Source organism: Podarcis gaigeae (assembly GCF_964106915.1).
Source record: "Podarcis gaigeae genome assembly, chromosome: Z".
NCBI lineage: Eukaryota > Metazoa > Chordata > Lepidosauria > Squamata > Lacertidae > Podarcis > Podarcis gaigeae.
Window position 1 is genome coordinate 50,089,800 of NC_139691.1, and position 17,177 is coordinate 50,106,976.

Consider the following 17,177-nt stretch of genomic DNA (forward strand, 5'->3'; position numbering starts at 1 on the left):
CTCCCATTTCTTTAAGAACTTGCCATAGTTTGCTGTGGCTGACACAGTCAAAGGCTTTTGCATAGTCAATGAAGCAGAAGTAGACGTCTTTCTGGAACTCTCTAGCTTTCTCCATAATCCAGCGTATGTTTGCAATTTGGTCTCTGGTTCCTCTGCCCCTTCAAAATCCACCTTGCACTTATGGGAGTTCTCAGTCCACATACTGCTTAAGCCTGCCTTGTAGAATTTTAAGCATAGCCTTGCTAGCTTGTGAAATGAGTGCAATTGTGTGGTAGTTGGAGCATTCTTTGGCACTGCCCTTCTTTGGGATTGGGATGTAGACTGATCTTCTCCAATCCTTTGGCCACTGCTGAGTTTTCCAAATTTGCTGGCATATTGAGTGTAGCACCTTAACAGCATCATCTTTTAAAATTTTAAATAGTTCAGCTGGAATATCATCACTTCCACTGGCCTTGTTATTAGCAGTGCTTTCTAAGGCCCATTTGACTTCACTCTCCAGGATGTCTGGCTCAAGGTCAGCAACCACACTACCTGGGGTATACAAGACATCCATTTCTTTCTGATATAGTTCCTCTGTGTATTCTTGCCACCTCTTCTTGATGTCTTCTGCTTCTGTTAGGTCCTTACCACTTTTGTCTTTTATTATGGTAATCTTTGTACGAAATGTTCCTTTCATATCTCCAATTTTCTTGAACAGATCTCTGGTTTTTCCCATTCTATTGTTTTCCTCTATTTCTTTGCATTGCTCGTTTAAGAAGGCCTTCTTGTCTCTCCTTGCTATTTTTTGGAAATCTGCATTCAATTTCCTGTATCTTTCACTATCTCCCTCGCATTTTGCTTGCCTTCTCTCCCCCACTATTTGTAAGGACTCATTGGACAGCCACTTTGCTTTCTTGCATTTCCTTTTCATTGGGATAGTTTTCTTTTCTGCCTCCTATATAATGTTACGAGCCTCCATCCATAGTTCTTCAGGCACTCTGTCCACCAAATCTAAATCCTTAAACCTGTCCCTCACTTCCACTGTGTATTCATAAGGGATTTGACTTAGATTGTATCTTACCGGCCCAGTGGTTTTTCATACTTTCTTCAGTTTAAGCTTGAATTTTGCTATAAGAAGCTGATGAGGTTGCCAAGGTTAACCCCTCCCCTTTTGTGACATGTCAGTGATGTAGCAATGATGCTGTACGAACTGTATTCTGGGATATGGTGGGAAAGTCCTTGATTCCTCTTTGAACCTGTTGCGCAATAAACTTTGGTCTACAGCTATTTGCTCTGGTTGGTGGCTGGACTCCTTCCTTTATTCCGCAGGGACCCACAGACTCTGCCCAACAAGCTGGTGACTGAGCAGCCTCGCACCAAGATTTTTCCGTAACATTAATAAAGGCATAACACAGATGAGCGAAGCTGGACAGAGCAGAAGCACCACTGAGCACAACCTCTTGTCCTAAGGCAACATCCCCATGGCTTGTGACTGCCTGCCACAGCTCAAAAGATGCAACCACAACTCACGAGCCAAGCAGCTGCCTAGAGCAAATGTCCTGTTAAAAGGTGCTCATCCTGGCTAGCTACCTGACACCATACCCAGGCTGGAATTCCTCCACAGAAAGGAGCAGGCCCTGTGACAGACAAAACAGCGTTAAGACAACCCTTCTGTCTGGTCAATGGAGCAGCACATCCTGCCTGTTGGGCTCTTGATTCACATTTGCCCAGACTTTCTGGCTCCCATCTCCAGCAAGGGACCTTCAAAAGTCTAGATTCAGCCACTGCATAGCCCAACCTGTTCCAAAAAAGTGTGGTTCGAAGTTGAACTTTGCATCTCAGCGAGAGTTCAAAAAAGCATCCAAGAAGAGTCTGTGGCAAGAGCACCCACAGAAAATTGGAGTGGGAAAGAAAGGCAAAGGGGGGGGGGGGGAGAATTGCATTGTGTGGAATTTGGCAGCTTCAAACCATTTCTTTATAAATCTCAAACAAGAACAGTTTCCCCCCAAAGAACAGCAGCCTAGCAGGGATGTGTTTGGTGGCAGGCAGAGGTATACCATGAGGATCACACACACACACACACATATATATATAAGCACAAGAGAATTATTAGGCAATTAGATTTTCCTGTGCCATATTTTATTTTACTGGAAAGCTCATATATCCGCAATGCAATAAATACATCGGGCGTCTGTTGCAGAAAGTTTTTCCATGCCCACAGGGGTGCAGAACAAGAAGGAGGTAGTGGCTGGCGGGGAATGACAACATGCAGGTCAAGCTCTGGGCTATCTGTTTTTAAGAACCTAATTAAAAAGAGATAAATTGTATACCAACGAGGCTCAATAGGTTATAAAAACCAGAACACACGGAGGATCTGGCTTAGGGCATCTGTTATGCCTTATCCTGTGTGACACCCTCCTGCCTCCAGGCCCAAATGTAGTGTGTCTTAGTCAAGCTGTGCTGGGTTGAGGTTGCTGGGTTGAGCAAACCAGGGGTTCAGAGTGCAGCTCTTCCAGAGAATGAACCTGGGAGCTTCTACATGCAGGGCAGATGTTCTATCCCTGAACAAAACAGTGAAAGATCTTAATTTCTACAGTTCTCTGCCTCATGGGGAGGGGGTGGGATTAAGTTAACATTTGCTGATAAAATCATAAGATTCTCAAATAACACAAAGAGGGCCATGTAAACATCCAAGACAGATTCTGAACATTTCCAACCATAAAAAGAGCGCATTTCCAAACTGTAGGGGCCTATAGCTCCCATATATTTTAATTATGCACATACCGTAAATACTGTAAATAACACATCAAGGGAAGAGGAAGCCATCAAGGGAAGAGGAACACAAGGGAAGAGAGCACTTCAGGAAGTTGTTAAAATTAATCCCTTGGCAGAGGAGGAACAAGACCTAAATGGCCACAGTGTACAGCAATTGCTGCAAGCAGGTTGAGGCAGTTTGGAAGGAAGGGGGGAGCCTGCTCCTTGCTTCTCTGCTATCAAGAGAATAACTTACGGGCCTGAAATAATTAAGAGTGGAAAACTCAATTACGTGGCAAACTAAAAGACCTGAAAACTGCCGCACACTACTAAATGGGGAAGGAGGAAAGCGACCAAAAGCATCATTAGCACCCACTTTGAAATCACATATATATCTATAATGCATACATGCCCAGGAGAAGCCACTCACCACGACAACTCCAGGTTCTGCAGATGCTTTTCACTTAACCCCCTCTCCAAAAGTCTCATTTCTCTGTACCGAAATGTTACAGGTTAATCCTTCCTATTTTTCCAGGAGGGCATCCATATCTGCCACTTTTGCAGAAATGTGCTGGGGAAGCAGCAAGCAGACACAAATGCTGTGAGCCAGGGGAAAAGTCCAAGCAGCCAACATCATCTGCTAGGAGCAAGCTATGAACTGCAATTCTCCTCCCCTTCAGTTCAATTCAGCCTCCAAGGTCTCAGGGAAGTACTGAGCACCTTCAATTTGTTTTCTCCTGCTCTGGAAGGCAGAACTTGAACCCATGGCTTCCAGCTACAAGAAAGGAGATTCCAACTGCATTCAGAAACATTTTCTGACAGTAAGGGCTGTTTGGCAGTGGGACAGTCTCCCACGAGAGGTGGTGGGCTCTACTTCCTTGGAGGTTTTTAGGCAGAGGTTGACTGGTCTTCTGTCAGGGATGTCCCGCCTTGCTGGGGGTTGGACTAGATTACTCTCAAGTGTACCTTCCAACTCTACAATTCTTTGATTCTATTATTTTAGTTTGGTGCTTCTAGAGACTTAAACAAGAATAATCAACTCAAATAGAGGGAAGGGGGAGGGAGGGAGGGAGAGAGAGAATTTTTGCCCCAAACTTTCCCTGCAAAAACCTGCTCTCTAAAGCTGAATTGGAGCAAACATCAATTGAGATTTTCTAGGATTGCAATTTGCTTTATTGAGCTTTAAAGCTCTGGAACAACAACAACAGGACACTTTAAATTGTGCACGATGCCTGGAAAGTGCAGAGGAAAGGGAAGTGAGGATAGGTCCTTAGTTTGTTATGCAACTACTGACCTTGTTCAATTTCAGGTTTCTGTAGAGAAGCAGGAGATGCCTCTCTTAAACACAGAGGGGGCCCAGTGCTCCCCCAAATGTGTAAGTGTAACACAGTATGCATAAAGCAATGGTAGACAAAGCCCAACACAGGTGTACAATCGAAGGCGTATCTATTCTACAACTAGACAATGCACTGCAGTTATCGCTTGCTTGTACCAAAGGTGGGGCAAACGCTTGGGTAGGTTAATCCCCTGCAGACTGAGACCTGAAACAGGGCTAAAGCAGCTCCTGCCCTGGGGAAAGCATTGCACCTTGATTTTGGGCTCCATAGCTACACCCTGGAGGGCAGCAGGGAGCAAAGAGAATGAACAGGCCCCCATTTCAACATCATGAACAGGAAGACCAGACTCAAGGCATGTTTAATCTTTCTGGTATTTATTGAATGTCCAAGAGAGAATTCTATATTACTAACAAAATCCTGACAATGTTCTTCTCCACATAATGATAGAATCATAGAGCTGGAAGGGACCCCAAGGGCCATCTAGTCCAATCCCCTGCAATGCAACCAAAAGCACACATTTTTTGTGCAAGGCCTTTAGCGGTCACTAGCAGTTGAATGAAACAACCCCAGGTTGGGTGGCCAAATGGCCTGACCTGATTTAAAGCAATTTCCTCTGTTCCACTCCTGGCTTTTCTCAGTCTGTATGAGAGTCACTTGCTTACTTGCTGTCCATGTTGCATTAAATGATGGGGCTTTGCATGCTCCTTCTCCAAAAGCAGTTATTTCAGTATGCACATTTGTGGAAACTCCTCCCCTGTTGGAGTCTCAGTCTCTCTCTCTCTCTCTCTCTCTCTCTCTCTCTCTCTCTCTCTCTCTGCATGTGTGTGTGTGTGTGTGTCATGAAGCTGATCTATCTATATACACTAGCCATTATCTAGTTGGCATATGAGGATGGGTTTGCAAATCCAGGAACTCTTTTGAAGTGGCCTCCTTTTGGAGCAATAAGTTAGCGGTAATACCAAGATACAGTGGGCATGCTGTGCAGAAGGCATGGTGCGCTATCTCTTATGCTCTCTGCAAATGTGAATGTAAGCATGTTACACCTGAACACATAAACTGTTGCTTCCTGTGAACTAGGAAGTGACACTGTGCGCTGAAGTGGGCTTGCAAACCATGGCTTTTGTGTGTCATTGTTAGGGTTGTTTCCCTGCCTCTATGCTTGCCAAACGGCAGCAAGCCAGGCTGGCTGGCACTTCCCTCTATGTGCCTTTTGGGCTTAACTGGGCAAGCTGAACTTTGGCTTCACTGTATGTCTGGTGATTCTAACCAGGGCTAAGGCCACTGTGGAGAAATTGGGACCCAGCTGTTGAGCTACATACATACATACATACATACATACATGCTTACCTCCCCCTCCTCTGTGGAAATGTTCTTGCTTCCACAAATTCACCCATCTCTAGTCACAAATGTACTCTCAAACACTTCTCAGATGAAAATAGGGAGGTTTCTCACACACACACCAACTGACCCTCCTTTACTCCCCCACTCCACCCCCATTTTTGTTACCAGCACCCCAGCAGAGCATAGACCAAGGGAACAGAGCACCCGTACCCTCCTCCACTGTCCTGAGAAAACCCCTTAATCCCAATTTAATTTTATGTTATTCTTTGTAGATTTACAAGAGGAAAAACACAAACAAATAAATTTTTAGAAGGGGGCAAGAATAGGTGCAGATGCACAAAGAAATTTTTTATTTTTAAAAAAAAAATCTGACTCCTTGCACCCCTTTCTTCCCAGCCAGGGTGGCCCTGCCCTCTGCCTGCACCTCAGAGCCAGGACATCATACAAGGCTTTGCAGCAGCAGCTACTCTGCAGGAGCCACCCCAAGCTGCCCAAGGGAGGAGACTGGTAGCAGCAGCCATGCAGAGGCCATAGAGGGGCAATGGGATGTTGCTGTGCAGCCACCACTGCTGCTGCCATGGCCGCCACGCAGGGCAAGCACCAGCCCATCCTCCTCCCCAAGTTCAGTGGCGGTGGCCAGGAGGGTGGGCAGGGGCATAGCAAGGATTTTTGTTAGGAGCGGCAGGCCTTTTGTGGTGGGGGGAGAACCTCAGTTTGCTATGTATTTTTATTGATTTGAGGGGGAAGCAGCTGCCCCCCCGGCTACACCCATGTACATCCCAGTATTGAATCAGAAGCCCGAATGGCTTTTGTAATTCCAGGACCGTCCCTGGAAAATAGATGCATAGATTCGGTGATCACAGAACTGCCACAGGTTGAGAAATCCCATGGTCACTCTGTTGTTTTTTTTAAAATAATTTTTATTAACTGGCCAATCACATCAAATTAAATCACATCACAAATTCCGAATTACAAAGCCAAATTTTTAAATTTTGTTGGGGGAACCCATACTTCAAGATCCAAAGGGGGATTCAAATCATCTTCTTATTACTGCGTTAATGTCCAAATCAGTCCCAATCAGTCCAAACAGAGTTCATAGTTCTATCCAGTCTTATCTTGGTGTTTCCACATCATATCTTGTTCATATAATTTCTCTTTTTCCTTTACGATCTCTTCTGTTAGTCTCCTTAAGCCGATAAACACAAATATAATAATCCTGTGTGAGTTTCCCGTTCTTCCAATCTAAGTCCAGATGGTTTCCATATATCATCTCCTTCGTAGATAACATCGCTCTTTCCATCATAAATTAGGCAGTTGTCTCCCTTAAGTCCCACTGAGGAGTTAATCCACGATATGTAAACAGCTTTGTTTCTCTCTTTCTCCTCCCCGACTCAAGACCTCCGACAGTGCCTCCCAAAATGGCGACGGCATTTTTAACTGTGTCATTCCAAAACTCTTAACTTTCCAGCTTCGTCTTGAAACATTGCTTTGGTTCAAAAGTTTATCTCCACACAGCCTTAAATCCACAGCTTAAGTCCTTAAAACGACATTTCTGACTCATTAGGGGAGGGGATTCTTGTTTAATCACATAGAGAAAGAAAGGAAGGTTTCCCCCCCTCCCCCCTCAGTCATTTGCCGTACCGTATCTTGGCGTATCTTCTCATGTTTTATTCTTGTCTTGTTTTATCAGAATCTCTTCTGTCAGCAGTCTTTACTCCCCCTCTTTCCTTGAAGTATGTGCAATTTATCTCGTCCAAATTGTTTCTTTTGAAGATTCTTGCAACTAGTGGCGTGAATCAGAGACAGCATCGATGAGTGCCGGAATCCCACAGGAGGGCTTTGTGCTTAGTGCCCCCATCCCCACAAATTCGAGGGGTGGTATAGGGCACAGCAGGCAAGGGCCGTCCCCCCCCCCCAATCCTGGGGGGGTTAAGGAGGCTAATTACCCCCATCTTAGCCTCCAATTACCTCGTGTGGGTCGGAGAGATGTTATGGTCAGCCATCTTCCGATGCGCCCCCTAGTGGCCCCCTTGAGAAATCCCATGGTCACTCTGAGCCTGGCAGCTGTGTGAATAAGGTCCAGACTGGCCCAGAGACAGGAGTGTTCTGCATTTCATTCTTGCTGTGGGGATGCTGGTGGGACCTCCGTTTGCTGAAGACCATAATAACATGTTGCCATAATGAACAAAATGGCTGCCTCTTATCTGTCTCAGAATAGGCCCATTCTAGAAGATCTCTGCAGAGTAATTACACTTAGGTGATCGTTTACTTTCCAGAACTGACTACATAAATCTCAGGAATCAGGGAAGAGTCATTCTGGAATGGTCGTTGAGCTCTGGCTCCCAGTTTTTTGCTCCCTCTCTTTCTCTCCCAGTCTTCTTTCATTTCTCATTTGAGAAAAATATGGTAGTCTGATCCAAGCCCCCTCTTCGCCTCCTTCCTCCAGTTGTATGTACGTACGTCTGCTATGAACTTCAAACAAGTTTGCTTGCAAGGCTTGGCAGAAAATGAGCATTTTCTAATTGAAATAACCTGGTGCAGATACAAAGCAGTGCTAAGGAAAAGGGGGTGAGTGGGTGGCTTGTGAATTGAGAGCCAGTGCAGTGTAATGGTTGCAAGAGTGTTGGACTGTGACCTGGGACACCAGGGTTCAAATCCCCACTCAGCCATGAAGCTCCCTGGATGACCGTGGAGTCAGTCATGATCTCTTAGACTAACCTGTTGTTGTTGTTGTTGTTGTTGTTGTTTAGTCGTTTAGTCGTGTCCGACTCTTCGTGACCCCATGGACCAGAGCACGCCAGGCACTTCTGTCTTCCACTGCCTCCCGCAGTTTGGTCAGACCCATGTTTGTAGCTTCGAAGACACTATCCAACCATCTCATCCTCTGTCGCCCCCTTCTCCTTGTGCCCTCCATCTTTCCCAACATCAGGGTCTTTTCCAGGGAGTCTTCTCTTCTCATGAGGTGGCCAAAGTATTGGAGCCTCAGCTTCACGATCTGTCCTTCCAGTGAGCACTCAGGGCTGATTTCCTTAAGAATGTATCGGTTTGTTCTTCTTGCAGTCCATGGGACTCTCAAGAGTCTCCTCCAGCACCATAATTCAAAAGCATCAATTCTTTGGCGATCAGCCTTCTTTATGCTCCAGCTCTCACTTCCATACATCACTACTGGGAAAACCATAGCTTTTACTATACGGACCTTTGTTGGCAAGGTGATGTCTCTACTTTTTACGATGCTGTCTAGGTTTGTCATTGCTTTCCTCCCAAGAAGCAGGCATCTCTTAATTTCGTGGCTGCTGTCACCATCTGCAGTAATCATGGAGCCCAAGAAAGTAAAATCTCTCACTGCCTCCATTTCTTCTCCTTCTATTTGCCAGGAGGTGATGGGACCAGTGGCCATGATCTTCGTTTTTTTGATGTTGAGCTTCAGACCATATTTTGTGCTCTCCTCTTTCACCCTCAATAAAAGGTTCTTTAATTCCTCCTCACTTTCTGCCATCAAGGTTGTGTCATCTGCATATCTGAGGTTGTTGATATTTCTTCCGGCAATCTTAATTCCGACTTCGGATTCATCCAGCCCAGCCTTTCGCATGATGAATTCTGCATATAAGTTAAATAAGCAGGGAGACAATATACAGCCTTCTTGTACTCCTTTCCCAATTTTGAACCAATCAGTTGTTCCATATCCAGTTCTAACTGTAGCTTCTTGTCCCACATAGAGATTTCTCAGGAGACAGATGAGGTGATCAGGCACTCCCATTTCTTTAAGAGCTTGCCATAGTTTGCTGTGGTCGACACAGTCAAAGGCTTTTGCATAGTCAATGAAGCAGAAGTAGATGTCTTTCTGGAACTCTCTAGCTTTCTCCATAATCCAGCGCATGTTTGCAATTTGGTCTCTGGTTCCTCTGCCTCTTCTAAATCCAGCTTGCACTTCTGGGAGTTCTCGGTCCACATACTGCTTGAGCCTTCCTTGTAGAATTTTAAGCATAACCTTGCTAGCGTGTGAAATGAATGAAATTGTGCGGTAGTTGGAGCATTCTTTGGCACTGCCCTTCTTTGGGATTGGGATGTAGACTGATCTTCTCCAATCCTCTGGCCACTGCTGAGTTTTCCAAACTTGCTGGCATATTGAGTGTAGCACCTTAACAGCATCATCTTTTAAAATTTTAAATAGTTCAGCTGGAATACCATCACTTCCACTGGCCTTGTTATTAGCAGTGCTTTCTAAGGCCCATTTGACTTCACTCTCCAGGATGTCTGGCTCAAGGTCAGCAACCTGGGGTGTACGAGACATCCATATCTTTCTGGTATAATTCCTCTGTGTATTCTTGCCACCTCTTCTTGATGTCTTCTGCTTCTGTTAGATCCTTTCCACTTTTGTCTTTTATTATGGTAATCTTTGTACGAAATGTTCCTTTCATATCTCCAATTTTCTTGAACAGATCTCTGGTTCTTCCCATTCTGTTGTTTTCCTCTATTTCTTTGCATTGCTCATTTAAGAAGGCCCTCTTATCTCTCCTTGCTATTTTTTGGAAATCTGCATTCAATTTCCTGTATCTTTCTCCATCTCCCTCGCATTTTGCTTGCCTTCTCTCCCCCGCTATTTGTAAGGCCTCGTTGGACAGCCACTTTGCTTTCTTGCATTTCCTTTTCATTGGGATGGTTTTCGTTGCTGCCTCCTGTATAATGTTGCGAGCCTCCATCCATAGTTCTTCAGGCACTCTGTCCAGCAAATCTAAATCCTTAAACCTGTTCCTCACTTCCACTGTGTATTCATAAGGGATTTGATTCAGATTGTATCTTACCGGCCCAGTGGTTTTTCCTACTTTCTTCAGTTTAAGCTTGAATTTTGCTATAAGAAGCTGATGATCTGAGCCACAGTCAGCTCCAGGTCTTGTTTTTGCTGACTGTATCGAGCTTCTCCATCTTTGGCTGCAGAGAATATAATCAATCTGATTTCGATGCTGCCCATCTGGTGATGTCCACGTGTAGAGTCGTCTCTTGTGTTGTTGGAAAAGTGTGTTTGTGATGACCAGCTTGTTCTCTTGACAGAACTCTATTAGCCTTTGCCCTGCTTCATTTTGCTCTCCAAGGCCAAACTTGCCAGTTGTTCCTTTTATCTCTTGGTTCCCTACTTTAGCATTCCAATCTCCTATAGTGAGAAGAACATCCTTCTTTGGTGTCACTTCTATAAGGTCTTGTAAGTCTTCATAGAATTGGTCAATTTCAGTTTCTTCTGCACCAGTAGTTGGTGCATAAACTTGGATTACTGTGATGTTAAAAGGTCTGCCTTGGATTCGTATCGAGATCATTCTATCATTTTTGAGATTGCATCCCAGTACAGCTTTCACCACTCTTTTGTTGACTATGAGGGCCACTCCATTTCTTTTGCGGGTTTCTTGCCCACAGTAGTAGATATGATGGTCATCCGAACTGAATTCGCCCATTCCCGTCCATTTTAGCTCACTGATGCCCAGGATGTCAATATTTATTCTTGCCATCTCATTTTTGACCACATCCAACTTACCCAGGTTCATGGTTCTTACATTCCAGGTTCCTATGCAATATTTTTCTTTACAGCATTGGACTTTCCTTTCGCTTCCAGGCATATCCGCAACTGAACGTCCTTTCGGCTTTAGCCCAGCTGCTTCATCAGCTCTGGATCTACTTGTCCTCCGCTCTTCCCCAGTAGCATGTTGGACGCCTTCCGACCTGAGGGGCTCATCTTCCAGCGTCATAACTTTTATATGCCTGTTGTCTTTGTCCATGGAGTTTTCTTGGCAGGGATACTGGAGTGACTTGCCGGTTCCTCCTCCAGGTGGATCACGTTTGGTCAAAACTCTCCACTATGACCTGTTCATCTTGGGTGCCCTGCTCGGCATAGTTCATAGCTTCTCTGAGTTCTTCAAGCCCCTTCACCACGGCAAGGCAGTGATCCATGAAGGGGCTTAGACTAACCTACCTCACAAGATTGTTGTGAGGATGGATTGGGGAAGAGGAGAACCATTTATGCCACCTTAAGAGGGGAGTTCCTGCCAACCTAGCAGTTTGAAAGCACATCATGTGCAAGTAGATAAATAGGTACCGCTCCGGCGGGAAGGTAAATGGCGTTTCCGTGTGCTACTCTGGTTTGCCAGAAGCGGCTTAGTCATGCTGGCCACATGACCCAGAAGCTGTACGCTGGCTTCCTCGGCCAGTAAAGTGAGATGAGCGCCACAACCCCAGAGTCGGCCACGACTGGACCTAACGGTCAGGGGCCCCTTTACCTTTAAGAGGGGAGTAATCCACACAGATACTGGCCACACAGATTACAGGAGTGTCACAAGGAGTAGAGTTTGTGCACAACAGACTTTGTGTAACAAAGCGTATAGTTAACCTGCGGCACTCCCTCCCACAAGCAGCAGTGGTGATCATCAACCTAGACTAGGTGGGCATTTGGCCTGATGCAGCAGACTGTTCTTAGGTTCTTAAAAAGGAAACTGTGGGTAGATGTGGGGCTTGAAGGAGGAATGGCAGCATTAACCTCCCCAGGTGAGCGTTGGGGAAGTGACAGAGAGGAAACCCAGGTGAAAGCTGAGATGCCACAAATGCCAAGTGTAGCCACCATCCAGCTCATGGAAGTCAACTGAGGATTGCCTTTTGGAACCCTGACTCGCCATCCCCACTTCCAGTTCTGCACATTACCATTTTATTCCTGGTTTGGCATGGTTCTCTCTCCTGTTTACTTGTAAGCCATTAAAATTAGGTTAGCTTATTTGCATTCTTTCCTGAAATGTTGTACAGACTGATTTTTGAACTGTTATTGTTATTCCCTTGATATGCTGTGATCACAATTTTGTGGGAAAGTGGTATTCAGATAAATGGAAGATATTAATGCTGAGCTCCACATGATTAAGGGCATATTCATTTTGAGCTTCTGACTCCTTGAGCCCCTATTCTTACGGGTGCTGAACTGGAGTTCTGGGTGATGTGAAGAGCTGGCCTGGGCTCCCCCTGGGGAAGGTAGTCCTTCCTGGACATTCTGCCCTCTAGGTCACCGAGATTCCCATTCTGCACCTTTTCTTTTTTAAGGCTCTTTTTAGAACTAATTACAGATCCGTTTTTAAGCCAGAATTTGAAATGTAAAAATGTTATGGAGTCAAAGGCAATCGTGTGGTTTTCAGCTCTTTTTGATGCATCTAAGGATATTCAAATTGAACAAATGCTTGTTCCATTTCAAGTGACAGAAAAAGAGAATCTGGTCCCATCCCCACTGCAGACTTAAAGCACATGGCTCCCCGCAAAAATCCTGGGAACTCTAGGTTACCCACACGGAGCTACAGTTCCTGGCACCATTCACAAACTAAGTTCCCAGTATTCTTTGAGGAAAGCGAAGACACTTTGAATGTGTGGAAGGGGCATGAGCTCATTTCTGGTGTCCTTTTTTTCCTCCAGCATCTGCCCAAGCTGGTATTGAACTGATTGCACTGCTGCTCATCTCCCCAATCTCTGTGTGGTGCAAGATGCCAGTGGTTCCAGGCAATCAACCAGAGATTGTGCTTCCTTCAGACTGAAGTGCAGGAGTGACTGTGGTGTCTTTATGATACATAGCTTCTTCCCTTCTCTTTCAGAGCTAAGGCGCATCACCTCCAGCATCCTGCTTGCATCAAAGACCAACCAGATTCCCACAGGATGTCCTCAAATGACCCTGAGGGGGTCAGTGCCTCAGCATATCCCTATCCTGCATGCTTCACTCCTCCACTGACCAAGAATAGCAAGTTGGGCTTCCCATGAAGTGTTCTTTGGCTAGCAGAGAGTGCAGCCTGGAGCCCCGCTTGGTGCAGACATCAGGCTCCCCAGGGTCTCCCCCCCTCCAGGCTAGTACAGGGCTTGCCCAGAAGCCTCCCAACAGTTGGGATTCTTCTAGAGCTCTCTGTTCCGGGGCAAAGTTCCAGGCCCAATGTGGTGAAGTTTCTAGTGTGCTTTATTATCTGTGGAATGGCTGATAACAGTGCACTCTTATGTATACTGTTTGAAGGTTGATGAAGACAAGCACACATGGTTTCTCCAGACATTTTCACAACAACCCTGCAAGGTAGGCAAAAGTATAACCCCAGAGGGAAACTCAGAGCATATAAGTCAGCTCTGCAGAGAGATTCCAGCTGGGGGTCCCCCATCCACACTTCAGAGCCCCCCTGGAGCCAGATATTGGGAGCTGCCCCACTCTGCCCCAGGAGCACATGCCAGCTCCCATTCTGGGCACCTTTGACATGGCAGAACATCGTCCTGAGCTCTCAGGACATGCTCCTAAGTAAACACACGCAGGACATGCGTAGCAGCTGCTCTACGGAAAGTCCCTGCAGGATCAGGCCCTGTGTAGAACGAGGCTGCAGGCCAAGCAAGGCAAGGCAGGTGGAGAGGGAGAAGGAGACTCTTGAGCGCCCCCTTGTGACATGAGCGGGCAGTTCACACCTGAAGCGACCTAGAAGCCTTTCAGCCAAAGCAGCGCCTCCGAGGAGGGAGGGGGGAGGACCATCTCGGCCAGCATCCTGTTCTCAAAGCCAGATGCCCTGAGTGAAATAGCCCCCTCCCTGCTACCAATCCCCAGCCACTGACATGCAGAAACAACACTGACTCCAACAGTGGAAGGGAACACTGACAATGCAGCTAGTAGCCATGGCTAGCTGAAGTTTACCCTGGAGCATCTCAACACACCTGCCCCTTCCCTGTTGAGGAAAAAATACTTCAGAAGCTGCAATCTTGCCAGAAAGGGTTGACACACACACACAATGGGTATAGCCAGAGGGCAGGTAGGGCAGCTGCTGCTCCCTAAATGAAGTAAATAAATAAAAACACTTAACTAAAAGTAGAAATTGTAGAAATATTTTGACAGCTTTTTCTGAGTACCTGTGGTCAAAATTAAGTATTTAAAACAACTGCTGAGACATTTCATTCTGAATCTGCCAGACAGAGGCAGACAGAGGACAATGACAGGTGGGAGTCCCCCCAACCCCAACATAAATCCTGGCTACGCCCATGACACACACGCCACCATCTCAGTCCCATAGTCACAAAAATCCGTCTTCAGGTTTCTTTTATACGACCATTTTTAAGGTTACCCAACCGTTAACAGCAACTCAAAAGGGACAGGCTGGCTCCCATTTTCAAGCAGCCAAGCTAATGCGTTGCTCCTGCCTTGCTTATTAGCACAAAGAGCCAAGGAAGGGACAATGAGCAAGAACCCCCACCCCAAAAAAGAGAGAGAGGGGAGAGAAAAGGCGGGCGGCCGCCCAGGAGACAAGTCTGGCAGCCGGGCCCTCGGGGATTCAAAGAGACTCTTCCTTCTCACCGTTGCTAGAGAATCTCCCCGATCATGTTGCGCTTTGGAAAACTTTCTGCTGCGCATCCAGGCGCCGCTGTGCGCAGCCACCACACCAACTGGGCTCCCCAGAAAAAGCTGTCTGGTCCTAAACCTGACCTCGGCGTCCTCTCGGGCAGCCCTGCTATCCCGACGGCGAGGACCAGACGAGACGCACCCCCACTTCCCCGCTCGGAGACGCCCGCGATTGAACTGGAGCCTCTGCATGCAAAACGGGGTCTCCACGCCCGTACAGTACAGCATTTCTCCCCCTCTCGGCATCAAAGCATCCAGGCTGCTCCATGTACAAGTTCCCCCCTCGGAGTGCGCAGAAATGCGTTTGTAAAGGGCAAGAGCAAAACTGCAGACGGCAGTAGTAGACCGCTCTGTTTTCTTACCTGGGAGTAAAACCAGCCAGGAGAGCGGACTTAATTCCGAATCCCAAATAAGAAAAAGCGCAAGATTCCCTAAAACTCCCCGCCCCCGCAACTCCAGCGAAATCTGCCCGGGAACGGGACGCTGGGAGCAGAACCGGCACCCGCTGGACACGACGAGCAGCGGTGGAACGTGGGGTGCCCCGGCTGGGCCAAGGAAAGGTAGCTTTGGGGGGGCTGGTGGGGGGGCACCCAGGTGCCTTCCTCGAAGCTATGCCCGGGCTCAGCCCCAGCACCTACTGGCCAGAAAAGTCGCCTTTCCCACCCAGGCAGACCCCGGGTCCGTCCCCACAGACGGGCACTTCAGTTCAACCTTCCTTGAGGATTTCCGATGTCCAGAGCCGACCAGACGTCCCCAGAAGCCCCCACCACCTGGGGCCGAGAGCCAGAAGCCAACTAGGGGGCTCTGAAGTTGCGCAAGCTTCCGGAGCTGCTCAGCGCTGCAAAGTTGCCATCCCACCCCCCGGACCCGCCGCCTGCGCCGCGTACACCCGCACATCCGCCCCCCGCCAGCAGGAACTCACCTGCCCCGGGACTCTCGGGAAGCCACTTGGCGCCGGGCTGGAGCGCCTGGAAAGCCGCGCGGACGCGCTGGCAGGTGGGCTCCGCCCTGACGCTGAGCAGAGCGGCGGCTAGGATCGCGCAGAGGCGCAGTGGACAAGGAGGGGGCGCCGCGACTGGCGGAGCTGCCCCGCCGCCCTTCATTTTAGCCACCGGGCGGCTGCCGCGCTCTACCGCTGCCCTCGGTCGTGCATTCCAGGCCCGGAGGAAGAGGAGGAAAGGAGACAACAGCCAGTCGGCCAGTCAGTCAGCGGGCGATCGAGCTAGAAGCGCCAGGCAGACTGAAGCAGCCAAGCCGACCCCGACGCTCCAGCACGAGAAGCCGAGGTCCACGCTGATTGGTCCCAGCGGCACGCCGCCCCCTCCTCACTGGCTCCGCGCAAACTTTTCCCGTCTCTTATTGGTGCGCCCGGGCGGGAGGGAGGGCGCGGAAAGGAGGTAGGAGGGACTAATACTTGGAACAGCTGGAGCTCTGATGGGCTGGAGCAGCCCCTCCCGCTGGGCTGGTACACTGCTTCTGACCAAGGAAGCTACACCTAGCCATCCTCAGTAACACCGGAATCTTCCAAATCTATAGCGCGAAAGAAAATCCAGCGAGTTCAAGAGGACTCTACTTCCTATGCTCGAGAAACTAGCTTGGGGATATTCCTGTACATCTCGTTGTCACTAGTGTCGTTGTGGCTAGGAGTGCCTGGCTCTTCAACTACAGTCATTCCTGGACAGGGATAGCCATACCCAGGTCCTTCAACCATTCCTCATAAGGCTTTGCTTCCAAAACCTTGATCATGTTCCAGCCTGTCAACACACTTCTTAAATTGTGGTGCCCAGAATTGGACACAGTAGTCTAGAACAAAGGGGACTGCCATTACTACAAGAACTACTGTGGGTCTCCCTGCTGAGCACTGTGGGGAATCCTTTTGTCCATGTAGTTCTCTACATATTACAATCATTTGCTGACAGGGTCTACCCGAGTCACAATGCAGCTTTAGAGCTCAAAGGTCAGGAGTGGAGGTGATTTTCTCACTGCACCAGCTGCATGAGAAATGGCAAGATCAGAGGAGCCCCTTGTATGTTGTCTTTATAGACCTGACATAGGCCTTTGACTTTGTTAGCAGAAAAGGACTCTTCACACTGCTCAACAAGATGAAATGCACCACACTATGATTGTGTTCTTCCATGAGAACATATGTGGCACTGTCCAATATGAGCCTCATCCTCGGATGTCTTCCCTAAAAAGAGTGGTGTGAAACAGGGTACTTACCCCAATTCTCTTTTGCATATTCCTCCTCCTGTTATTCCCCTATGCCTTCAGCTCAACTCAAGATAATGTACCGTATATTCAAGGAGCAACGGGCATCTGTTCAATCTGGCATATCTCACACCGAGACAAAAGTGTGACAGGTCCTTATGCAAGTGTAATGGTAATAGGGGTTGCTC

The 17,177-nt window shown here is 47.6% G+C and overlaps 1 protein-coding gene across 2 annotated transcripts in view; it reads right to left on the reverse strand.

The window, feature by feature from the left end:
• GPC3 (glypican 3) overlaps window positions 1-16,074 on the reverse strand; it is a 238,088-nt gene extending 222,014 nt beyond the window's left edge. Inside the window, exon 1 of one of the 2 annotated variants that reach the window (XM_083722916.1) lies at window positions 15,704-16,074. In XM_083722916.1, the coding sequence (XP_083579042.1) occupies window positions 15,704-15,884 (181 nt within the window). In that variant the 5' untranslated portion in view covers window positions 15,885-16,074. The remainder of the gene's footprint in view (window positions 1-15,703) is intronic. The other variant, XM_083722917.1, reaches the window with a different exon arrangement.
• Window positions 16,075-17,177: the final 1,103 nt, after the last annotated feature.